This window comes from Lonchura striata, chromosome 2 (assembly GCF_046129695.1).
Source record: "Lonchura striata isolate bLonStr1 chromosome 2, bLonStr1.mat, whole genome shotgun sequence".
Lineage (NCBI taxonomy): Eukaryota > Metazoa > Chordata > Aves > Passeriformes > Estrildidae > Lonchura > Lonchura striata.
Genome location: NC_134604.1, coordinates 102,974,285 through 103,001,573, shown reverse-complemented (window position 1 = coordinate 103,001,573; position 27,289 = coordinate 102,974,285). Strand labels below are relative to the sequence as shown.

Below are 27,289 nucleotides of genomic sequence, written 5' to 3'. Positions count from 1 at the left end.
GACACTGGTATATATAGCCTCCGTATGGACAAAAATATTTTTGCTAGGATATTTTAATTTGAGGCAACAGAAAGATTTAATAGAAATAAACTGTGGAGACTGTTTCTTCTAAGTAGCTAATATAGATTACTTTAAAAAAAATGTGTCATTTGGAAGTTATCTTCAAATGAAAATATGAATTAATTACTGCTTTTCCATAAATCAGGACTACCATGACAACAATACAAGCCTAAGAAGAAAATAATGCATGCATAATTTTAGAATGTTATTCAAACATTGCTTTAGTAATATTTCTAGAGAAAGCATAGTCATAGTACACACTAGTACTACAACTCCCATATTATGTTGTGTGTTAAATATAGCACCACTCTGAAAAGTAATGTTTCCTGCAGGCAGAAATATCACACTAAAGAATAAGGCATTTCATTAAAACATATTCTTATTTCAAAGCTCACACAGTAGAGGAAGAAATTATTTTCTTTTTTAAACTGTAAAAAGCAGTTACCATTTTCTGATCGGTCACATTTGGGAAAAAAAAAAACAACAAAAAAACAAACAACCCACATTAAACCTGTGGGCCCCAGCCAGTCATGTACAGTGCAATGCTAAGCCTGAAATATTTAGAAGTTGTTTCACTGGAATTAAATTCTACAATGGCACAGCAGACTGCCTGCTACCCAAGCCAGCATCCTATCATTTTGGTCTAGTGTTTTTCCAAAAGAAACATAAGAGCATAGATTACATTTGCAGCAAAGCTGGTAATAAAATTTAACTTCTAGCTTTCAATGTATTTTTAATGTATTATGTGCACAATTCCAAGAGAAAATCACTTCACAATTTTATTCCTACATGTATATGCAAACAGTATTTTTACAAAATAACTTCTTAAAGAAGAACTACATCTTTAAATGCAGTAACAATCTTTTCTGACTTCTGAAAGACTGGCAGGTTCAATCCTTCTGCAGAATTACTACAGTGGAAACACCAATGAAAACTCCATTGCTCCTATTTACTGAAAAGGGAACAATATCAATTGTTCCTCAGTACCAATAGTTGGTATTGTTAAAGACCAAGAAAAGGAATTCTGAATAATTATAAAACTCTGTTCTTAAAATATGTTGCTGCATTTAAAATAATTATCATCAGATACAGTAGTGTGTGTTGGTAACACACAAGTGAAAAATGGTTTCCTCTTAAATGACATAAGGCCAGAAGTAACAAATGAAGAGATCATATTTTGGGCTTAAATTAGAGTATATTGTAAAAAAAAAAAGTTGAAATAAGTAACTCCTCACAGACTATCAAATTACTAGCATGGAAAAATAAAGACTGATAGATTTAACTGAAAATATGGTATCCAAGAACATTAATGGATTTACACCACCAGATTTCATCACTGTTTCTAAAACTCTTTTGTACCTAATTCCAGTGCTTATTTAGAAAAGTACAATGCCTTCCTAAGGAGATACTTCCAAGGTAGTACTTCCAAAATCACCCCAGGAGTTTCAGCTCTCTGTGAGGAACAGACACCTTCCTCACAGGAAGGGATAGCAATTTAACACTTCAAACTTCTTAAAGCCCATCTGCAGCTAATTTTCACCATGCCACTCAAGCTATCAAGCAGGATGTTGATAAATTTGTTCATTCTTTCCATACTCATTTCAGGAGCAGAATTACTTCTTATTTATATAAGATGCCCAAAGGAGAGTCATAGTTAACTTCAAAGAAAGGAACTAAAAATTTATATGTTACTTAATTTAGGGCAGTCAAATGAAAAAAATAAATCAGGAAAAACTATGTTGTGATAACACTTGTGGCTCAGTAGTCACGGGAATTTGTCACAGATACTTGGATATTAGGTGTGATTTAAGCAGTCATGCTAATATTCTAGGCAAGGTGTTGGAGCAAGGTGCCCTAGAGTTTCACAAGAGCATTTTGAGACATTTATGTGCTAGGAAAATGCATGCACCTGGTTTCTATGACTAACCTGAATAAGCTCTGTTCCAGAAATAGCCCTTTCATAGTTTTCTGAAAAAACAACCATCTCGTATCACATATGGTTTCTATTACCTTCATAATTCATTGCATTGTGAACATTTTATTTTAGGCCTGAGTAGTCCATGTCTCTCCACTGGCTGTAAGAAGAAATGGATTCAGCTTTAAACAAATTAACACAGAAGCACTCCAAGACCTTGTTTAAGCAGGCAGACAAAGGAAATCATATTAGAGATTGCTTTTGCTAAACTTTCAATAAACAATACCAACCTGTGTACTGAAGATGCATGGGGTGGCCTACATAGAGCATGTCAATATGGGGTGGATGCTTTACCCTGATTAGCCTTGTTTGATTCTCCAAAGAAGGAGTCACACAAAAGCTTGGAACGAAGTCCTTATGGCAGTCCATGTTGGTTCGACAAACTTTGCTGGCTTCAATAACTTTTCGTGCTGGCAGACAGGCATACTGCAAAGGGCATTTAAAATCATCATGAAAGATAAAGGTAAGCTATTTTCCAGAAGATCAAATAAAAGGAATAAAATATTCCTTTTTAAACAAAGAAATTCCTCACTGATATAAGCCCATGAACAGCTAAAATCTGATTTTTTCCCTATTTTTTTGTTGTCAAATCGTGACAAATCTCTATACGATGCATATTCAACCTGTCATTCCATATTTTGTAGTGTGGAAGAGAGAATATGTACATATAGTTAAATAAAAGCAAATTATTTCTACACATATGTACAACAAAAAAAGTACACGTATGCATAACAAAAAATCATGCCATCTAAACACAGGTCAGTGATTTCTAATGGACGAGCTTATATCAACATCCTAATGACTTACCTGTTCAAGATGAAGTTTTAGCAAATAAACCAACAAACCTAACTGGTGTGTGGTAGCTAAGAAATCATTCTCAACTAAGATGAACACAGGACACAATGCACTCCTGTGCCCCAGCCCCTGCCTATAACACTCTTTCACTCTCTGACAGACCAGATCTTTCTTGCTCCCCACGGGCCAAAGACAGTACAGCAGAAGGGAACAGGAAATTAGTTTTCTCCTTCATGTCTCTTGGAAAATCTCAGTGACACGTTTCCTTTTATTCTAAAAATAGAAGCAAGGAATCATAATCTACTGTTTGCCTTAGGAGGAAAAGCAAAAGTAATTTCTACCTTCTCAACCTGATCATTGCACTCCCCATAACGCATGAGTGTCAGGCCCTCACCATTACCCTTGATACAAATTCCTTCTACTCTAATGAAGGAGAAGACACACTTTAAAAAACTGCTGCAAAGACCATTTAAAAAGAAGTTCAAAGCTCACAGCCAGCCTAAGGACACTTGAAAGTCACAAGGTCTCAAGCTTTCTGATGCTTTTATTTCTTCCCTGTTCATAAGTAGCAACTACAAGCTCAAGAATGCCCAGGCTCAATGGACAGTGATTTATCAAATCTGCTGCCACTGCCATATTTCAAATGAACCACTGGAATGTGTTCAGCTCTTAGTGGTTAAATACCCTGGAGTAGGAAGTTTACCACTGTAGAAACTGTAAACATAGCAGATTTGGAAAAAATTTATTTGAATTTCTTCAGGTATTTATCACTAGAGCCAGAACAATAACAAGCTGGTATGTGTAGAAAAGTTTACAAAGTTGATTTGTGTGTTCTTCTGCTTGTAAAGAACCAACAGAAATATTGCATCACTGTCAGTATGGAACACCTATTTTAAAAAACAATGATGTATTTTCATAAAATCATAGAATGGCTTGGGTTGGAAGGGACCTTGAAGATATTCCATTCCAACCCCAGTCACCAGCAGGGACACCTTGCCCTAGATCAGATTGCTCAGAGCTCCATCCAGCCTGGCCTTGAACATTTCCAGGGATGGGGCATCCACAGCTCCTCTGGGTAACTGTGCCAGTGGCTCAGCACCCTCACAGTAAATAATTTCTTCATAAAGTCTAATTTAAACCTGCCCTCTTTCAGTTTAAAGCCATTCCCCCCTTGTCCTATAATTATATGACCCTGTGAAAAGTCTCTCCCCAGCTTTTTTGTAGCCCCTTTAGGCACTGGAATGCTGCTAGACCCTTTTATAAGGGAGTAAGGCAAAATGCTACTGAGAAACTTTGTTTCTATGCAACAAGAAAATCAACATAGTGAAAAAATATTCTAGTATGGGCCTTTATTTTGAGAAACTGAACAATCTCTAGGACCTTCTCCTGCATGTTTTTATTTAAATTTAGGGCTTCAGACAAAATAACTGAACAGGCAGTCCAGGGCTTTGCTTTCCCTGTAGTGCTGAATATTTTTAAAAGACTGAAACACGAAAATAAGCAATTTCGACTTCTTCTCAAAAGTTTGTTTTCTTTTCTCACCAGTATCGTGCATCCAGAATACTGAAAATGACTGAGGTGTCTTTCTGCATTAAGGAATGAGGTGTCTAAGATTTTTTATGATTCTTTCAGAGACCCCCTGTTTAATTATGGGAAAAATAGTAACTAATATTTTGTAGTTTTTAAGCTGTAATTGGGAAAATAGCATATATGCACACCTTTATTGCTAACTCTAGATATTCTTAAACACTTCAGTATGTTGTATAGGTGTTGGCAAATATTACTAATTTAACATTAAAAAAATAGATTTAATAGATTTATCAAAGAGAATTAGCAGTTTAAGTAACTTACCAGATGTCTCTCCAACTTATTGCTGTATGAAAAGCAAATGTCTGTGAGGCTGTTGTTACTACAACATTCAACTGTGCCATCAAGTCTTCTGTAAACTAAAGAACATAGCCATAGAGCAAATAATCAATATTATTGGCTGAAAAAATTAGTCTTTGAATGAAGTAAAGCAATTATCCTGCAGCCTTAGAATTACACAAATTCACAGTCTAGCTGAGGCTCAGTCACAACTACAAATAAAGCTTCACCACCAACATGTGAAAATCCCATGATTTCAGTCATGTCACATACTGATTTTTTCACCTTTATAAATCACCTTGAGATACTGGTGATCTTCCACTACATTATTTTGAGTATTACATGTTGCAAAATACTTTTATATTCAGTGCCCCTAACTTACACCAATATTTGTCATAGAAATTTATTAGCTACTACTGTACTGATTTCACTGGCTGGTTGTTGAAACGGCCAAGACTCAAAACATACTTTTTACATCATGAAAGCCTTCCAATCCTTCAAGGCTGCAGCAGTGAACAAATGATGTTTTAAACCATGATTCAACTAGTCTGGTAAAGAACCTTTATACATATGCTCTTGAAATTAGTTAAGCCTAACTTGCTGTCCAGCTTAAACACACACATTTGCAGAAGAGTGGTCACAGAAAGGATCTGTATCACAGCAACTGCAGTCCCTTCCCAGGCAGATCAAGCCTGCGATACTGGTTGCTGATTTATCACTGCATAACCTGCAATCCACTGACACGGAGCTTTATGCCTGGGGCTTACAGGTGCAAGCACTGTACTGTACAAACCTTTTTTCAAGTACCCTGAGGCTAAGAAACCACATATATTTTTGAATAGCAAATGACCATGAAATTAGTATCCTTATAAACTACATTGAATCCACTTTTCTTTTTTTAATTTCAAAACGTTCCTTAGGGCATTGTTTTCTCTCTAGCTTCAATACTCAGCTCACTCTCCATTTGTTTTATGGTCAACTAGATGGAGTCCATTTGCTATATACATTTTAATCAATACTCTGTATTTATGTCAAGTTGTGAACTGTCAAGATTTTGATAAATGACAGCTGCTTGAGACCATGCAGAGTTCATTTAATTTTAGAGGAATATTTCTCACTGCTGGAGGCTTATGACTCTGAAAATGCAGACAGACTGGTCTGATTAGAAGGCAGCAGTGGGAACAATGGGCTGCTAACACAATACAGCAACCAGGTTTGGAAGCAATATTGAATCTCCAGCACTAAGTCTCTATTATTCCAATCTAAATAGGACTAGTTCATCTGCAAAATATGCAGTTTTATTACCCATTAATCCAAAATTGCACTTCAGAGAACAGAACAATCTGAGGATATATATACCTACAACATCTGAGAACTGTTCCTTGTCATCCCTGCCCAGCTGAAAGCATGGGCCAAAGTGGCACTCCTCTTCAGAGGCATAATCCAAACTGTCAGACATCTAAAGACAGGTTCTTACCCATACTCCACTAGTTTCCATTATAAATATTTATCTCAGTACTGGCTATAAGATCACTTTCTTTACATAATAAAAAAACAAACAAACAAAACAAAACAACTTTTTCAGCCTCTGGAAAGTTTTATAGTGCATCAAAAGCAGGGACAGTTGAGTTGCCTGACCTCCTTTTTTTTCCCAGGATGATGGAAAAATGCAGTGACAATTTTAAAGCTCTGAATAGCATCCTACAAGCTTTGCTCAGCAGCAACCCCCTTACCTCTGGAATTCAGTTTCCATGAATGCTTGCATGAAAGAAACTTTAGAGAGCTTCAGAGCATGTCACAAGACGCTCAGCCAATTTATCTTGACTGTTCTTTTTTGTTCTGTTCAATTTTTGTATATTGTTCTAGTTTAGTTCAGTTCTTTTTTTTTCTTTTTTTGGTTTCATGGGGATAAGCCCTTACAGCAATAAGCACTCCAATGTATAAAAGGAAACAGAAGGAAGTAGACTGACTTCCAGAAGCAGTATGTGCAATCCAGACAAAACTGAGTTTATGGGCAATGACATAAAACCCTATAGGGAGACACATCTGAAGAAGCGACCATAATAAAGCACATTATTGGGTTAAATCCTATAATTTTCAATGTCATGCTGATCAAAGCTGTGACATAACATGAAATTTACATCTGCAAAAGATCACTGAGTTGCTCCATTTTACAGCAATTAAAATAGAGGAGAGAATTGTACTACTGCTAAGAACCAAGTTCTGCAATATCCCAAAGAAGCAAATTTTATTATTCAGATCATACAGGGTATTTGTACAGGATGACTGAAAGACAAAAGAAATTCCTATATCTAGCCCTCCCTCAGTTTCAGATTTCACAAAACAGCATGGCACATTGGTAATTGCTTAAGACAGGACAGCAGATTTGATTTACAAGAAATCTGACCCCAACAACAAATTCTAAATCCAAAGTAGTCTTTAAGACATGATTAAATTAAATTAAAATATAAATTAATTAACAAACAAAATAATGAGGAGAGCACCTTAAGTCATACCTCTAGCTGGAAAGCTTAATTGCTGTAGGGTGGCTGCACTTACACAGTAGCCGACCTGTGACTTCTCTGAAATGTCTCCCAGGCAGGAATTCCAGTCTTCCACATTATAAACTGGGCAGTCTTGTAGGTTAGTAACAAGGTCTCCCACAAAAAGACCTCTCGGTCCATTGGCAGGAGAATCCTGAGAAGAACAGAGAAGTCAGTCATTATTACTACAGGAGGATAAACAAGGATTAATTTACAGTTCATTGAATACTATGAAATCTTTAGGTTAAGACACTAAAAATAGGGGGAAGGGGAGGGAAAGGGAAATCTCCAAGTATCCTGGACACATCTTCAAATTTGAGTAATTATTTTCATAATTAATAAATAATAATAAAAAAAGGTAGGAAAACCCACAACATATTAAGTTCAAGTAACATAAATTAATACCCCAAACTTTTCAAGAAAGCAAGTGTACTTATATTTTCAAAGTATACCTGTAGTTTCACTCTCTCCTGAGTTTTATCAATTGACTTTTAGATCCAAGAAAGACTGGATTATTTCAGCTCTGCTGTTCAACTGTGCTGTATTTGATTACGTCAGAAAAAAATCATTCCAGAATCCCAGAAGTCTATCTCTATTTCGCTTCCAGCTGACCAAACAAGGAAATCAGCTCAAAATAATCTTTAACATTAAAACCAGATAGCAGTAACTGGAGTGATAATGCAGTTTCCAGTAGATTTGCTTTGTGCCAATACTGAAAAACAGTTAAAGCCAGAAATAAATCTGCAAACTCATCTCAAATGTCTCAACAGTTTTAGAGTATGCTAATTAGTCTATCATTATTCACACCATGTTCCTTTATTTACTAATACTAAGATACATGAGACTGAAAGGGAAACTTTAAGCAAGAAGTTCAGTATATTAGATTCTGCAAAGGGCTACACTGACCAAATCTGATTGTGATAATAAGAGGTACATTTCAGATCATAAAACATAAAATATGGAAACAGCAGATCTTCTTACCTCTGCAACCTCAGTGACAAGTGCCCCAACACCCGTGTAATAGAATGGGAAAAGAATGGCTGGCAGCAGAAACAACACCATGAAACTGGCAACACCAAGAACAAAATTATGCCACACCCCTAAAAAGAAGGTAAAAAATGTTTCTAAATAAACACTAATAACAAAAAGTTGGTTTTTAAATGATCCTACAGCTGCCTTCTAATTAACTTTCCTGAAAATATTACTGCAAGAAAAAAAGAAAAGTTAATTTGTGAACATAGGTATAAGAGTACATAGATTACAGACTTTAACTTGTAGGATGCCACTTTGTAAGGCAGTTTTAGAGAAACCTCTAAGCTCCTGAGAATTATACTATCAAAAAAGACAGGAGAGCAGTAAGTCTATTTCTACAGTGTCATTCTACCAGATTAAGATTTCATGTACCACTTCTTCTAAGTATTAAAGAGTAGTGTATCCAGAAGAGAAACTGGGCTTCTGAATCAACTATTAAAATACAGTTTCTATCTACAGAGTTGCCTTCAATTAAAAAAAATAGTGGAATGAGATATATTATGTGTTGCCTTCTACCACAATAAACTGTTGAAATAAAGAATCTCAATAAATGGGCTTATTTTTGAATAAACACTGTTTGTCCTAGAGAGCAAGATGTCTGATATTGACTTGCAATTCAGTATTTGTGATGATAACCTGCATTATTTCAATTAAAATTATGACATGTATATATGCCAAATTAATTTAGGAAATTATTTGAAAAAAAGCTTCTTCTACAAGAAAATATGGACCTGAAACCCCATCAAGAAACTGAATTGTACAGTCAGGACTTGCTGACACATTGTTTTGGGGAACTTATTTGCAATTACCATCTTTATAGTATGTGGTTCTCCAGAAGCAATGAGCCACTATCATAAGACACAGCTGGTGCTCAGCATCAAAGTTTTGTGGCTTTTTCCATATTCAGCTCTACACAATTCCTCAGTTCCACAATTTCTCATTAGTTTGTGATCTCAGACAAACAGTTTTGTACGAACAATGCAGGAAAACCTTTCAGCGTTGAAGAGTCTTTATTTCTTTCTTACAGTGCTTCATCCTGTTGTGAGGAGTTTGATTAAATTCTATACTTACAGTGCAGATACAGCACAGGAATTCCATTAAATATATTTACAAATATATTAAACCTATATTTTTTGTAGTGTATATAACACAGAAATCATAGCATATGGCAGACTTATCTCCCCTGTCTATCTCCACATCTCACCTCACCTTCTTTCACACTTTTAATGCTGCAGAAATGAGAGACATTTTTGGAGTTCTTGAAGTAAGTTGCCATTTCCACTGGCACATGCTTCTTAAAGTAATTTTTTTCTATAGTTTTAATTGTATCTCATGGAAAGGCACTCAGATAGAGGAAATGTTTTTGTAATCAGTTCTCCTTATCTCACATACACACATTTATTTGCAACAAATCCAGAAGTAGTGAGCAAATATTTTAACTGTATTGTTTTAACTTTTTTATCTTAAAAATATTTTTTCAGCTTAACACCTTAACAAAAGACAAAAATGTAAAATGGAAACAAAATTCTTTTCAATAGTGTGGCTGCTACACAGAGTCAACTGAAAAAAAAACCCCAACCCTTAAAATAATAATAATAATAAAAAAGAGGTGATGGTACTGCTAGAGAGTGACATGGAATACTTTCAAACAGCTAGGAAAAATGGGCCTTGCTACCAAAATTGACACCATTTGCTGTGTGGAATACAGCAAGAAGTCTAAAATAGAAAGGTTTCAGACTCATGCCACGTAATCCACAGAAAAATAAACATACTCCAAATCAGAATACATGCAGAGGCACACTGCTCAGTCTACCTTCTTGCTAAAACAGCCTCATCCTTGGACACCTAATTTCTTACATTTAAGAAGAGACACTTTACACAACCCTAAAACACCTTAAAATAATGTATTAACTACTAATTAATTTAAAAAAGAAAATCAAAAGCATTTAACTCCTGTTAAAGACAAGGTGAAATTTATTAAAAATTATCTCAGAAAGTGACACAAATATATGAACTAATTACAAGAAGATGCTGCACAGAATCCCTTTTCATCTATCTAGTAGGTATGGAATTATGCTATAAATATCACAAGTCTTACAAGAACACTATTTTCCTATTCTTGAACATATGATGCCATCTGCTGTACAAAAATATATTTTTTAATCTCCAGAATATAGCTGGACTACATAAAGAATATTTGGTATTGGCCTTTATTCTAGCTCTGTTACTTAGCTACTATACAAAATATGAGCAAGTCTCCCTAAATTTAAATTTCTGAACACCAGGAATAAGTTAATTCAACTGCTCTGACAAATATAAGAAATTGGTTGTTTACTGAATATTGCATTTTATCATTATCATTATCATTATGTGAATTATTTTTGTTGATTCAGGTATCTGGAATACAGATATATTTAATTACCTAACATTTCTAATTATTTATTTGATTTATGAAAGCTTGAAAACATGCATGCTAAAGGCTTCTCTATGTCCACCCCCTATATGATGTTTTAGATACAACATTCAGGAAACAATGTTAATAACTAAACATTACAACAGGCTGGCTGCTAGCCTGCAACAGAAAAAACACCAGTATCAAGAACTGACCCAAGATGATAACTTCTATCTCTATTTTAGTTCTTTGGGAGCCACCTTTGTCTCTGGAAATAATAATACAAGTGGTTCAGGCAGAGCAACACAGTCTCAGCTTGACTTTTCACAACCAGACTCTACCTCCCAGTAGCCAGAGACTTCAACAAACATCAATTCAAAAACATCTGGAAGTTATCTTGAGCTAAAAGCAACGGTTCTCTTTGGATGTTTGTGTTTTAACCTTTATTTCCTCCTGATGGAAACATCAAAACACAGTGACCTGTACAATAACAAAACTCAGAGGTCAGTGAAAATCTCTCACAATACTATTGAAAAATAGATTGTTCCTATTGCAGAAAACAGTAGTGAATTGTTCAAGGATGTTGATGGGAAGTAGTTTTTCTCATAGGACCATTCTGGCTCAGTATTTCCCAGCTTGTGTGCTCCAAGGTTTTGCTATTTAGACTATAAAATATGCAGAAACATCCCAAACAACAAACAAACAAAAAAGACAGAGGAACTTCTGCACCCAGTGCAAGAGCTCTTTCTAATGAGAGGAACACCAGAAACCACAGTTTTTCTCCAACTACACAACTGGAATTTCTTATGCACAACTATTACTACTCTGAATTGGATCTAGAATATAATAAAGTTTTTCAAGACAAGAAATTTGTGCTCATTTAAGATCTTAGAAATGGACATCTCCAGCCCAGAAAGCAGCTCAATAAGGACAGTAATGATCAAATGATTCCCTGAGATGCCAACACAGGTTCAGAACAGAAGGATCACCATTAGGTAAAGAGAAGCTTTGGTACTTACTTATTCTAAACCTTAAATACTCAAATGAAAGATTCACAACGATGCCTTGGAATAAGTAACAGCACTAAGCAAAGATTTAATAAAAATCCATGAACTATTACCTGCACAAAATATCCTTAACTGCTGAACAGGAGATATCAACTGCAAGTGAGTTGTGAAGAGGTCAACAAATGCTCCAGGATAGATAATGAAGATAAAAATTCCAAATCCATTAAATCGTACTTGTTCTCTTAAAAAGAAGAAAAGAAAAGTGAAGCGGAGTAACTGCAAACAAACAAAAGAAAAACTGAGAGATTCTAAATAGCACACAGCTTTTGACAACAAGAATGACTAAATTTTAATTATAAAACTAATTTATTTTTTGTACTATCAGTATAACTGAAAGATAATTAAACCAAAGGATGTTTTCTGCAGTAGTTGCCACTTCTAAGCAGTATACATTTTTAACTTTGGTAAAAATATAAAGGGTAAGTTCAACTTCTTTTCTGTCCCCTGGTAACAGTAATACATAAAATACTTTTTAAAAAACTACCTAACTTCCATATTATCATGTATTTCAACATTTGGGGTAATTGTTCTTTTAAGTAAAACAATGGCAGCCCATAGGAAGCAGTTTCAAACTCATCTATGTAAAAATATTACCAAGAATCAATTGCTTTCCTTTTAAAGAAATACTTCTATAGTTCTGGAATTTTTAAATCTGTTTCTCCTAAATGGACTTTAGAGTACATTGTAAACTAAGAAAAAATGAGGAAATGTCATCTGAAAAAATGAAAACAAGTCAAGAGGTTAAAAGAACAAATGCTAATGCCCGTCCAAACCTTAACACTCCATTATTCAATATATTAGTAGCTGACACTATTATACAGATATTTTTTTTTTCCAAGGGTTTGCAATTACTTTTAAATTGAATTTTTTGGAAAAAGCACATTAAGGTTTTTTGAAACTAGAAACTGTAGAAGGGACTTAAGAGAGGCATGGGAAAATCATGTTCCAAGACAAACCAGGCACAGATTAGCTAATCCCATATCTTTACTGAGACAATATACTGGGTCTAACCTTTTCCTTATTTACATTTATCTATTTAATGTGTATATACACCAAAAGAAAACAAGGAATTATACACAATTATTCATAGTTAAGTCTCACACTAATACTGTGGAGCTAACTCATCCGATGTTACCAATTAATAATAGGCAGTTTAATGCCTGTTCAGGATTTCATGAAGGGTAGAAGATACACAGGGAGGAAGAAAAAGACTTGCTTGGTATGAGCCTTGACTAAGCTAAGGCTCAAATATTTAAGCTCTTATAGTTTGTAGCTAATGCTTTCTAGTACTGAAGTTGGCATAAGTGTATTAGATTTCAGGAAGGTTAAGTGACTTCCCAGAATAATAAAATTTGCCCACAGCACAGCTTTTTAGTGAAGTTGAAACCCTCAGAACTTACAGTAACAGCACACTACAGACTCAGCATATGCCAGAAGGAGAATAAAAAAGCCATGCAGAAAACAGCAGCAGCAATGTTGGCTGCCAAAATACATTGGACCAACCAATTTCTCCTCTGAAAAAAGCTGGAATTTTTTTTTTTTTAACAAAAATATAACCTGAAATTGAATATTCAAAGCCTTTGCTGTAGACCTTGAAATAAGATATCACACCATTAAGACACAAGAATTATTCTTCCTTTCTGCTTAAAAAGAGCTCTGTATTAATGCCTAGTTTCTCTGCAGTCTGCCAGCAACATGCAGTAGAAAGAAAATTTTGTTTCTTCTTCCTATGATGGGATAAACAAAAGGTTCATCCTCCACAGAAAATTCCCTGTGAATATTTGAGGGAAGACAGCTGAAAGACAATCAGAGCATATGAAACACAGAGGTTCTCAAACCACCCCTTTGAGTGAGAACCTTTGTGGTTACAAGAAAGGTATTATATGGGTTAAAATGCAGTCATGACTCCCTACACTCAGGAAAATCAGAGAAAGAACTTAGGGCTTTATGCTCAAAGAAGAGATAATAATGCGGCCCAGAAGAAATGTGGAGGACACCTGATCATCAGTCCCAGTAATCACTGCTTAACCTTCTTATGCTAAAGTGGCATCCAAAAGTAATAACTAAACTGTAAAATAATTTTTGTGAAGTAATCATCATAGTTAAGGACATTAAAAAATATAATTTTTGATCAAAGCTAATAAATCACAAAGGTTAACAGGGGCAAATCACATTTGACCAAGTTATTGCTTCAACCTGTTCATACTATATTCACAAGCTATGTTTAAACAAATCAATTAAAAATCTATTTTAAAGTATTACTGTGCAATAGCACATGAGCTCAAGTGTCACAAGCACAGAAATTAAATGAAATTGCTGTGGAAAAAACAGGGCCACTTTAAAAGGACTGTTTTAAACCCGATGTTATATTTGCAAATTGGAAGTCCTTTCTCATAATCTGTATAAATGACACTGTATTAAAACTCTATCTCTAATTTGTACACCCTCCCAAACTTCAAATCTAAGGAAGATATGAATTACAGACTAAACAGACTCTACATAAGACAAAGCTGTGCTAACATCATTCACAGCTAGGTAACTGCTCTGGAATATTTGGCTTTGTTGTCAGAGTAGCAGAAAAGCAAAACAGAAATTACCGAATCGCTGCCACCCCATGGCCGACTTCGTGTATCACACCGCTGATGAGGATTGCAGAGAAGAAATAGGTCAGCTGGCTGATGGGCAAATTGACACCAGGCACCTGTTGATGTGGGCATGACAACAAAACAAAACATTGGAGGAAAACAAGAGGTACAAAGACAAATCATTCAGGGGCTGTTCTCATGCAGCATGATCAGATTGCACCTCTTTTATCAACTTATTCAGTGTATTTTAAAATATATTAAATATATAGTCTTTTGTGGAACATTAAATACCTCTCCAGGCACAAAAGCCCTCTCCCTACCCTATATATTCCCCACAGCTCTGATCAAATGTGTCCTATTCTATATTAAGCTCAAGAAGTTTGTAAAAATGTACACAGACTTCCATTCAAATGAAACAGGCTTGGCACTGTGAGCATGCAGCCAGTCATGTAGCTATAGAAAAGATTCACCTTTCAGAAGAAAATAATAAAAACTGTATGGCTCTTTAAAGAGTATGAACATGAAAAGTTAAAATATTAGTTGACAGCTGAACAGTCAGTCTCTTCCTTCTCTCTTCCTATACAAATCATAAAATCATCCCAGTTTACAGGGTCAAAAAAAATTTCATCTGTTCTTCAGGTTTTGGTAGTCTACACATGGCAATTTAACCTTAAAAAAAAACCACCTTGAAATGAGTATACTATTTTAATTTACCTATGACATAATATGCAGGCCCCTCATAGTCTTCCTGTTGCTGTGGATTCTCATTACTCCCAGGTCCTTCTCTGTGCTTGTCACAAGACACCAGCTGCTTCCAGACAGGCTTCAAAGTGGTCACTAGTCAAAGCACGAGGAACTGTTTCCTCCTTCCCTCTGATGGACCTTCATCCTGCTCGGTTCCACCCCCTCAGCTGCTGGGCTGCAGTGGGATTGCTCTGGGACATTTCTCCTGTCACATCCACAGCTTTTTCTACTCAAGGCAGGCTGCACTCCAGGATGCTCACTAACAACTGATGTGAACAAAACCTGAATTGCAACCCAGCCTCACAAAAGAGATGCTGTGGGCAAAAACCCCTGGCCTGTCTACAGAACTCTATAAAACCCAGCATCATGGAAGACAAAAGGCTGCACATCCAGCTAGGTTGGATCCTACCTTTGTTCTGTCCTGCACATTCTTCACTTATATGCATTTACCTACCCAAGCAGCAGACCTCTACAAGAGTTAATTGAGACAATCTAGCTAAGTTAAATCCTTCAAAAGGATTCATTAATGTTAATCACCTCACAAATTCTGTCCAGTGTGATGGTGACCAAGGAATTTACCTCAATTGATTCAGCTGTGGTACCTCACAGTATGAAAGACAGCCAGACTTCATTTCTTAAAGTTCACTGCTTGCATTGCAGCATCAGCTGGTGGCACTAATGCATCACTTCAGTGGCATTGCCTCTGCAGCGGGAGGACAGATGGCAACAGCAAGAGCTGCCATCTCAATTCGACCATGACTACAGCCTTTAGAACACAGCACCAGATGCTCTCAGACTTTATGTTAAAGAAGCTATTTTAAGATTCACCTAAAATGTTACTTCTCATGAAGGGTTCTGAAACCAATAGCAGTATTTTGTTAAAAAAGCATGCTGTCTTGTATTTTATGGCCTTCTGGAAATGCCTTTAGTAAAAGAAGATCCTTTCCTTGTAACTAATTTGCCTCTTTCCTACTTTTGTCAGTATGCAACCAACACAAGTGGGGGCAGCTGAAGAGAAACAGCCCAGCTACCTATAGATAGGTATTTTTAATCAAGTAGATAACTGAACAAAAGAGGAAGCATACAAAAATCTTAATAAAATATAAGTACAACTGTTTCTCCGTCTCTCCACACCGAGAGGGTAAAGGTTAAACAGCTTTATGCCACAGGCTAAAATTAAGTTTACAAAGAAAAAGTGGAGTTTTGTTGGGTATTTTAACAACTAATTTGCTCTCTTCCAGGCAGCCAAATACAAGTAAATAATTTAAATGAGAAGGTCCTCCTAATTCATTCTTCACCTCTTTGGAACCACATAAGTCTCTTTTTGGTGTCAATTTACACTAGCACATTCCCCTTAAAAAGAATACTGAAACTTGCTAAAGGCAGAATTATACAACTGTGAAATTAAATAATGAGGTAAGAAAGTAAGAGAACCACAACTGAACTTAGGAGAAGTAACCTTATCCCCACACATGACATTACTTTATCCCTTTCTATTAAACTGTTTTCAGTGCCAGTCAATCCTTGGTTTGAATGCAGTGATATTGCCAGCAGGCAGCCACTGAGGAAACAAGTCCACATTGAAATTGTGAACATTATCCTACTTTTCTACTTTTGTTGTTCCAGTTCACACCAGATTAATTCCAAAGGCTCATCTTTACTCTGGTTGTGTCTGTGTCATTTTCTTCAAAAGCAATATATTGTCAATGACCACTTTACTCTGGTGTCACAAAAGTGGATGGATCCATACAATGACCTCAGAAAATGAAGACGTAAAGGAACTTCAGAAAGGTTATGACAGATCCTGCTGGAATGTAAACTACAAAATTTTTTGTCTCATGTTCAGCTCATGCCCTCCCAGATGCACAGACTGCCCACTCCTGTCTGCCCCCAAAGGTATCTGAGGAGCAGGCCTTGGACAGGGGACAGCAATGGCAGTGACAGCAGTTCTCCCTCAGGTCTCACTGCCTGCTTTTTCCAACACACACTGAACTCTGCATATTCACTCTGCTTGTGGGAAACCGACCCAGCCATCCAAAGGTACTGAGTTTATGGCACATGCTAAATCAGGCTTCCTGTGCTCATGCCAGTCTAGCTGCATGCAGTCAGTTTAGTGCTTACAGGAAGGTTTTTTTGTCTGCACACAATTCTCAACATCTAGTCACTTGAATAGCTGAGTACTCAAATGGAGTAACAAGGCTGGGCACCTCTGCTCTAAGCCACATAGCAGAAGGCAGAGCAATCCCATAAAACTTTCTGAATTTCTGGAAAATGACCATACATTTTGGCCACATTGCACTCTTGGTATAAAAAAGGTGACTAGGAATCCTTCCAGGTTAAAACTTGCAAGGCAATGTCAGTTCTTCCATTACTGCCATGTGAAGAAATTAAAAAGACAGTATTTGAAATCTCTCCTATCTTGTGAAATACATTCCATTCTAAAATTATAAAATATATTGTCCAGCACCAGAAATGCATAGAACAATTAAATATCTCATTGGACTTTGATACTGCCAGAAACAGCACTTGAAATTTCACATAGTAAATTAAGTCATAAGTCCTTGAAGAATCAAAAAATACTCCTCACTAACAATTCTTTGCTTCTACTATCACACAAAAGTTTTTGTCCTTCTTTCCTTTTCCACTGCTGTTTTGTATTGTATTAAAAGAAACAGAACTTGTCTCCTCTTGTCAATTATGTATGAGATCTGCAAACTTTAAGGTCACCAGAACCTACTGCAAAGCTTACAGGCAACAAGTTCTTAACTCACTTTTATATGCTTAGTACTATAATTATATTCTTAGTACTGTAATTTAGGGCTTTTCAGAATGATTATCCAAGTCCCACTCCTGAGAATTTTTAAAATAAACTCTTCCACATGTTTGCCTTCATTTGCCCTTTTTCTATACTCACTCTCCGATTTTTAAGGCTGGAAAGAATCAGCACATTTTCATGTAGATAACATCAGGAGTTGGGTTATTTGTGCATAGAATATTTTAGCACCCCATACCCCATTAAGACGCTGCTTTAGATGTGTACACAGTTCTCAAGCAAAGACCTGAGGAGGGAACACCCACCACGACTTGCAGCATTCGATCATTTTGGGCTTTCGGAGCCTCGGTGAGCATCTGGGTCAGTGTCTGCAGCAGGGTCTTTCCAAGCAGAATAACAGAGCCAAACATGGCAACTATTCCAAACACCATTCCTACACTGAACCTACACAGAGAAGCAAATAGTTCAACAATGCAGAGCCACAAGAGAAAAAGGGTATTATCTCTGGCTATGTAAATCTCTGCTTTACAGCAGAAGTTTTTACACAAACCACAGGGCAAAACTTACCTGATGCTACCACAATTTACCAACAATCCAGTACAAAAATGCTAAAGGAAACGAATAACAATAATATACAGTAATAACACGAATAACTTATATTCTCCTTGTTTAATAAATGTTTTACATCCAAACCATATCTTGATCAATTTTCAAATACTTTTATTCAGTTACCTAATACGTGTAACTTGCTTGCAGCTATGAATCTATGAATTCAGAAGACTACAGAAACATAACTAACAATGTATAATTTGCCATGTTTCACCACAGCATCACATATTTAGAGACCTGGATCAAATCATGGGGCAGTTCATTTTGCATCTTTCTTACAAAAAATAAAATGAGCTAATGAACAATAAATGAGACTGAACCTTTTTTAAAGAACAATAAATGAGACTGAATCTTTTGTAAAGAACAACTAAAATGTACAGCTGCAAGACCACATTAACACAAATTTCTTAGGCTACATTGCTCTTCTCAACAATTTTTCCTTAAAATCAATGTTGAAAATAATTTATTGTCACTCCACCTAGTGACAAAATTTTATTCAGCATTAATATTACTATTCTTATTTTACACTGTCCTATAGCTGAAGAATGTGCTAACTTTCTTCTAACTAAAAAAAAACTTGTGGGATGCAAATCCAGTACATACACCTCACTACCAGTCCTTCTTCCTCTCATAACAGCTCAACTGTTCTCTTATCAGCCTTAATGGAGCTCACTGGGAATTAGTAGATTTATTTTAAGCAACATGTACTTGTAATGTTAATTAAAGAGACTAGTGGAAACATTATACTGTAATAAATTATACACATTAAAAATTGTAATTGATACAGAGCTATTTCAGACTGATTATTACAAAATCATTACATACTAGAGAAACCAATTTGAAGTACATCTCTTTTATTACTATCTCATTGAAGGTAGCAATACAGGAAATGAAACAAAATTCAAACCTCACTCATTTTATATTTTCAGAGCAGATACAAAGTAATGGTAGGAAGGCAACTGAACAAGTTTTCTAAACCAGTCCAGGTGCACCCATACTAGACCACCCTACTTATCTACCCATTCCCATCACTGTACAATGTTTGCATGGAAAAGTGCAGGCAGATAAAAGACAGAAGGTAAGCAAGGTACCTGAGCAGGTATCATTGCTGAATGTCTGGGCAATGATAAACTACAGGTACACAGCTGGCTCTGAATACTTTGTAAACTTGAGTGGTTGGTAGAGCTCAGTCTACAGAATTGGGAATGATCTAGGATCTCAGCAGCTGCTTTCAGACCTACTTCTGCATGCAGTATTGCATGTAATAGCTGTACTCTTCACAACTATGCATACTTCAAACCACAGGTAAAAATAGTTTAAGGATTTCTAGTTTTATAGAATCTCAATATGCAACCTGTATTACACTTACGAATTTTTTAGCAGAGGAATTGTACTGGCACAGTACATTTAGAGCAACCATTCTAATTGGTTTTATCATTAGCCTATTAAAATACACCCACTGCCCAGCTAAAAGGCACCAATGTGGTTCAATAGCTGACTCAGACAGAAGAAAAAGGATGCTGAATTTATACCACAAGTAGAGGAATTTGGGTTTCCATCTCCCCCAGTTGTAGAACTGGCGGTTGAAGAGAGCCGTTTGCCAGCGCAGGTGAAAGGGAGAGACGCTCAAGCCGTACGTCAGCAGCCACTCCTCGTACGACGCCTTCAGAGAGTTGGAGGACTGCACACAACAGAAAACCAGTTTGACCAAAACATTCTAGGAAGATTTTGTAATGTGACTGAGCAGCAAATGTGATCTGTTTATATAAAAACAGGCGCAGAATTTCAAGTAGATGTCCTACACATTATTTACATTTTGACATATAGGTATGTGTGACAAGTAATGTGAAAAAGTCACTGTTTAGATGTTATTTCCAACAACTGAGGGTTCATAAAAGAGATTTGGTATCCAGAGTTATTTGACAAACAAGGTCTTGCATCATTTTTCCTGGTGTTAAATCACTTTCAGTAGTTCTACTTTCTGGTTAGAAGGCTAGAGACTGTTGATGGCATTCTTTCAACATGCAATTATATTCCAATAAACATTTTAAAAACTACAATAATGAAAAATGCTTCTTTTGTCTCCAGCTGAAAAAAACTTTCTAATACAGATGAGATATGGCTCAGTATTGCAGATACCTGCTAGTAAGGATAAAAACAAAGTCTATTTTTCAAACACAAATACTATGCCTAAAGAGGATCGGGAATATCTGATCAGACTAACAGAAAACCACAAGGAATTTAAATATATCAACCTGTATTGCAATAGCAGTTTCAGTATGGCAACTTCCCAGCATTTCAAGATACTTCCAGTAGTTCCAAAGATTTCTCTTGATGAGAAATGTGACCTATAAATGTGACCTATGAATACTTACCTACAGCATTATCTTGAATTATAGACCAACAGACATGGTTTTTGCAATTTCTAATTTATTTACTTTCTGGTGCCTGCATTTTCAATAGGCTTTAGTCACCTGCTTCATGGAAGCTTGTGTCAGAAACCCAGATGAAGGAATACTTTTCTTGGAGGAACTGAGAGCTCAGGAAAAGCACAGATGAGCTTTGAGCATTCTGACACTGGGCAGTTCCCAAGGCAGGAGTGTCTCCCACAATCCAGACAAGTCTTTGGAGCTGTCTGAACTGAAGCACTGTTCCCAAGGTTCCCCACAAGCAGCAACACCTGCTGAAGATATCCAGAATGTGTAGTTCACAACAGGCTCCCTTCTCCTCCCCGACAAGGAACTCCACAAGTTTCTGGCTGTTGTCCTTGGTCTTTGAACAAATTTAGAACTTGCCAATTCCTTGCATTCCTCCTGCCCTGTACCACAGTGGTGGTGGTGGGGGGGGGGGGTTTGAGGATCTCACACTGCACAATTGTATTAACAGCCTTTATCATTTTGTCAAATTAATTAAATCTTAAACACTAAAAGTTTATTTCAAATAACAAATTTCCTCAGCTGCAAGACCCATTTACTTAAGCCATTGTTCATGCATCACCTCTTACACCATTTATCCTTTCTGCCTATATATTTCTGTATAATTTCCTTCTTCTTCACCCTACTGATTTCAACCACATTTTTGTTGTCAGCTGAGGGCACCAACAGAAATTTTCACTGTAATGCACTCCCATCAACACCACTCACTCCCTATGGCACTATTAAGTTCAATCATATCAGCTTTTGCTAATTTTAACAGAAGAGATCACAAAGATGATTAGACTTGTACACAATTAGTGATATATAAGCCAAGGAAACAAAGAAAAAGACCTCCTCACATAATCTACCCAATAATTCAGAACAAAAATACATGTATCATTAAGAACCCCTGATATGAGAAACTGTCATTTGTGAATTAAAAAAAAAGTCCTATTCATTCACACGGTCAAAAAAAACTCAAAACCACCCTAATGCATTATTCTAATAAAGTTAATCAGATACATTGATTTGACACTTGAAAAAGTGTTCCTTTTATCACATGCAAACCCCACTTTTTTCCCTAGAAATGCCACAAATTCATGCCTTTCAATTCATTCCAACAACATCACAGCCCCACTGTCCTAGCAAGATATAAATAAGTATGAAGTTTTCCATGAGGAATATGGAATCACTGACTATAGAGCCATCAAATGTGGAAAAGAAAGGTACCAAAATTTTTCCTTTTGTATTTTCCTCACAATTTGTGTAAATGTTATTCACGATCACTGAATGACTGCAAACTTTTGCAAAACATATTAAAAAGCTTTTTGCAGAGTTTTGCTCCTTCTGTCCTGATCCTAGTGGGATCCCCACATGAAACACACACCGTCATGCCCTGGTATGCTTCATTTCAAGCTGCTTTCACACAGGCCTTGGCCCTGCTTCTCTGAGATCTAAGAGCTCTTTGTTAGATTAGTTTTGCTATGAAAGCAGCACCTATTTATCTATGCAGCCTTTAAAATGTTGGACACCTGCTAAGCACTCCAGGAGCTCCACAGCAGCCAGCCTGCAGGAGTCAACATTCTTCTTTGCTGGCAGAATCTCTTCAAGAGCTCTGAATCATTTCAGCTTCCTGACCTTAAAAGCTGAGAGCCAACCTTGACTGAATGTGTCTAATGGATCCTTTACTTCTCACACCAGAAGGAGGGACAACCTCCTACATGTCACTCCTTCCTGATCCTTCAGGCAGAATGAAATGTGATGACTTAGGATGGAGGGAGAAGGACCTTAGGGATCTGAGTGATTCCCTCTTACAGAATCCAAGCTTCAGTGAAAATATTGGTGGCAGTGATACAATGAGGAGCAAAAAGAGGGACTTAACATTTAAAATCCAGCTTGATTTGGCACAGCTTTAGCTTTCTGACACAAATGTATCTTTTATTTCAAGCAGTATTATAACAATTGAATTTATGTGTGCAAAAATAAATTTATAAACAGTTATACTTTCTGTATAGTAGTCTAGGAGTCAGACTGCCAAAATAGAATATTTAAAATCTGAACAATACCAGTAAGGGAACAAACTGAGCAAAAAACATTGCACATTGAACAGATTTACAGAATAAACATTAACTGCAAGTTACAGCACACATCCTTCTCTTGCCAAAAATATCAACAGGATCACACATGGAAATGTGCTCCCACATTGTTTTTCACTCAATTCTCTGTACATCCTCTTGGCGTAATTACACTGAAAGTGATTTGAGATTTAAACAGTACAATTAATTAAACAGTAAAATTTTGCTATGGTAGCTAGCAGCCTTGGGTTGTGACTGTGGTGGAGATTTACAGTACAAGCAATCTCGGCTTCCTAATGATATAAATCTGGTTATTTAATCCAAATTGTATTTCAACTGTGGTAATCACAGTGAAACCTATGACTGAGATGTACAACAGGAGATCTACCTGCAAGTTCACTGAGGCTCAATAGCTCCCACATAATTCCTGAGGATTAATAACCTTGGTCAACTTCTGGTTAAAAAAATCATAATTAAAATTTAACTCCTGGATTCTCACACTTGCTATAGAATTCTAGGCATTGCCCCTTCTTTTCCAACATAAATCAGGCATTAAGTAGGCTCCAATGTAGGGGATTTTTTTCCCTCCCTTGCTGCTGCAAGAAATTGCGGTGACTCTCCTTATTTACAAAAGTAATTTTACTGATTTTATGGTCTAATAAATGATTTTACAGTCCAATGCAGAAAGAGATCTTCAGAATCTCAGAGATGCAAATGGTCTCAGCATCATGGCACAACAGTTCTCACTTCACAGCCCAGGAGCCCTCAGCAGACACAAAGCTGCTGCCAGAGAAGCAGCCTCCTGGCTGACCTTCCTGCTGTGTCTCACTGCAGCCAGAGCACCTTCTCCTGGTACCTGGCCAATCTTCTCATGTGTTTCAAAACAATGCTGTATTTTTTTTTTTAAACACTTAACACAGACTTGCAGCAAGAAAATTTAAGAAGTCTTCAGGTAAACAACCCTAATTGTTATTGTCATGATGTACAGGCTGTATTTTGCAATTATCAGCTTTCATCATTAACAGAGCTACATTTGCTCTCCAAATAGCTGCAGGGGGAGACACTTTTCCAAGTTTTCTAAGCATCTGAATTTTCTTGTATTTCTTCCTATATTTCACAGGAGTAACAAAATGCACATTTTGTACTTTCATATCACTAAACCTTATGTGCCTTGGCAGAAACAGATGCAGCTCCTGGACTGTAAAATTAAGAAATACACATCAAACCTCTCATTTCATCTTCCCTCATATTTAACCAGCACATAGCCTACTTTGTACGCGTTCTTTCAAATTTCGATCATGCCTTAGAAATCACATCTCTGAATGTTTAAAAAACCCCAAAACAACGCCACACCACTTAATGAAACTTCAGCAATGCACAGATGCATCCCATATGTAACAAAGGATGTCCTGGTGTATTTTCTTTTTAAAACTTTCCCTATCAGGAGGAAAAGGATGAGTCTCCTAATACTCTCTGAGGATCAAAGTTTATTGCTTTAAAAAAGTATTTGTATCGAGTTCTGAAATTTGAAAAACATTAATTTTTTTCCAGTAAAACTAAAGATACTCAAAAGAAATAAATACGCATTGCTTTTTACATCTTTTAGGAAAATCGCCATTACAAGGCACATACTCTACACCGCAAACTTACAAGGTTGTATTTTAGGTTTTGTTAATACAATAATAACAAACTCCAGACAGCGCGTTAAAACGCCACGGGTCCTTTGGCACAGAGCGGCTCCCGGGCGCTCTCCCGGAGCCGCTCGGAGCCAGCGCGGGGCGGGAGCGGAGCAGGGGCAGCCCGGCCGGGAGCGGCCGGATCGCCTCAGAGGGGCCCGGCCGGGATCGCCTCAGAGGGGCCCGGCCGGGATCCCCTCAGGACCCGCGGGATTGCCTCAGAGGGGCCCGGCCGGGATCGCCTCAGAGGGGCCCGGCCGGGATCGCCTCAGAGGGGCCCGGCCGCGATCCCCTCAGGGCCCGCGGGATCGCCGCAGAGGGGCCCGGCCGCGATCCCCTCAGAGGGGCCCGGCCGGGATCGCCTCAGAGGGGCCCGGCCGGGATCGCCTCAGAGGGGCCCGGCCGGGATCGCCTCAGAGGGGCCCGGCCGGGATCGCCTCAGAGGAGCCCGGCCGGGCGCGGCCGCTCCGCCAGCCCGGGCTCGGCAGCGAGGCCCTGGGCCCGGCGCGGAGGGGGGACGGAGCTGTCGCTGCCTCCTCCCGGCCCCGTCCGGCCCCGCGCCCTCGGCCCTCACCTTGAGCAGCGTGTCCGCCAGGTACACGGCGCACCAGCCGCCCAGCACGGTCACCACCACCGGCACCGGGATCATCGCGGGCCGCGCCGCAGCGGGCAGCCCGGAACCCAAGCTGCCCGGAACCTTTCTCCCAGCGGCTCTGCTGCCCGGGCGGACGGTTCCGGGCGGCGCGAAGAGCGAGGGCAGTTGCGCCGTGACGTCACGGGCCGGGGCGGCCCCTCCCCCTCGACGTTGCCTCAGCCGCCGCCTGCGGCGCGCCCCGTGGGGGGCTGCGGTGGCGGCGGTCGGGATAGTAAAAGTAATTAGTGATGGCAACAACAAAGCACGTTGTGGAAGCGCCTCAGTAATGTTCCAGATAAAAATTGGTCCAGCCAAATTAAGAATGAAAAAATATAAATTTTGTTAAAGATCGAATTCTGTCCGAGTCTGCCGCAAGGAAAAGGGCAGTGCCGAGCCCGGGCCCGGCGCTGGGCGCGTCACGGAGCGGGCAGAGGGTCCCGCTGTGCCCACACCGCCCTCCTGGGACAAGCAGGTTTTATAGGCAATATTCTGCCCGAGGCCGGGATTTTGGCAATCCGTCTTTTCTTCCCATTCGAAGTCCCACATATTCATAAAGTCTCTTTTCTCTGTGTTGGGGTAGAACAATTCGGGGTCCGGTGGTGATGAATCTTCTTGATGGAGTTAGGGGAACAGGGCTTTCAGATGTATCAGCCGGATGATCCCAGCAATTCCAGTCTAGAGTCGATCCCAATCTAGAGTAAATCCCAATCTAGAGTCGATCCCAATCTAGAGTCGATCCCAATCTAGAATAGATCCCAATCGATGGCTGTTGCCATTGATGATCAGCGCCCTGGCGTCCCTGTATCACCTCGAGAAGCGAGCCACATGTATTAATTTGCAAATGAGGTTTTGTCAGAAACCTCATTTTTTCGAATATGTGGGGGTAACTCCCAGTGCTGGTGTGTGTGCTTTCAACAATATCAAATATTACACATATCATATTATACTGGCGTGAATTACATTCATTACATATAACAGGAACAAGGGAGTGATGGGATTCCCTTTAGCCGCTGGTGTTCTGTCAGTAATGAGCACCAACCTGGTTGCGCAGCAGAATCATTCTGTGAGGCTGCCTGGAGGATGGCTTTTAAGCAGATGTTTCCTGGGCTCCTGTTTCCTTCCCAGGCCATGGTCAGTGCTGACACGGAGCTCATTTTCCTCACGGCTTTGCATCGAAGGTGATGGTGACACACTGGGATGTGGCACAGCATCAGCTCTGCCCCTGCCACATTCTCCTGGCACAGGATATGACTGGACAGCTGACCCAAATTAACCAAAGGGATATTCCATATCATGTGGCATTAGTTAAAAAAACCTAAGCAATGGAGGAAGAGGCATTTGTTATTTACAGTGTTTGACTTCTACAGCAAGTGAGAGAAAACAGCCCTGGGCAGCCTCTCATCATTGGCATTTGTGGATGCAGAGTAGGAATTGATGCTGGTAGTTGTTGTGGTTTGACATGTCAAACCATGACAGTAGCGCACGCTTTCACTTGTTGTGTTTGCTCAATTCCTTTGTCTTTCGTCCCACCTTGGGGCTTTTCTGTCCCTTACATTTAGATTTTCCATCATTCTAACAATCCCACGTTTTGATGGAAGCTGTCTGTGTTGACTGATGCCTTTTGAGAGGGTTGGAAAGAACTTCATTTGGACATAAAATCTGAAGAATTGCAGGAAGTGTATCCAGCCCTGCATGCAACCGAATTTGAATTTATGCACTTTCATAGATGACTTTAAGATGTCCTCAGCATCTAAAAGGACTTACAAACAGTAACAGAATATTGAGATCTGATAATGATTTTTTATTTCTGCACTGGTTCCCAGTCTAAAAAAATTATCAAATCATTAAAGAATTATGCAAATATGATTTATTCTACACTTTATTGGTTGAAAACTCAAGTTGTTCCACAGACCAACATGAATTTAATGTAAATATACAGACTATAAACCAATGGTGGTCTTCAGAAGCAATGGAGTGGAAATGTATTCAAACAGTTGAGAAGACAAGTATTTTTCCTAGTGTCATATGCTCACTGAAATAAAGAGAAAT

At 38.1% G+C, this 27,289-nt stretch overlaps 1 protein-coding gene across 1 annotated transcript in view; it reads right to left on the bottom strand.

Moving 5' to 3' along the window:
* The window catches only part of MBTPS2 (membrane bound transcription factor peptidase, site 2), a 40,549-nt gene extending 15,175 nt beyond the window's left edge, over positions 1-25,374 (bottom strand). Inside the window, exons 1-9 of the mRNA XM_021552920.3 lie at positions 25,181-25,374; positions 19,974-20,122; positions 18,138-18,276; positions 14,328-14,431; positions 11,784-11,911; positions 8,221-8,339; positions 7,213-7,393; positions 4,682-4,776; positions 2,266-2,461 (exon numbers count right to left, since the gene is read on the bottom strand). Coding sequence (XP_021408595.1) covers positions 2,266-2,461; positions 4,682-4,776; positions 7,213-7,393; positions 8,221-8,339; positions 11,784-11,911; positions 14,328-14,431; positions 18,138-18,276; positions 19,974-20,122; positions 25,181-25,255 — 1,186 coding nt within the window. The 5' untranslated portion in view covers positions 25,256-25,374. The remainder of the gene's footprint in view (positions 1-2,265; positions 2,462-4,681; positions 4,777-7,212; positions 7,394-8,220; positions 8,340-11,783; positions 11,912-14,327; positions 14,432-18,137; positions 18,277-19,973; positions 20,123-25,180) is intronic.
* Positions 25,375-27,289: the final 1,915 nt, after the last annotated feature.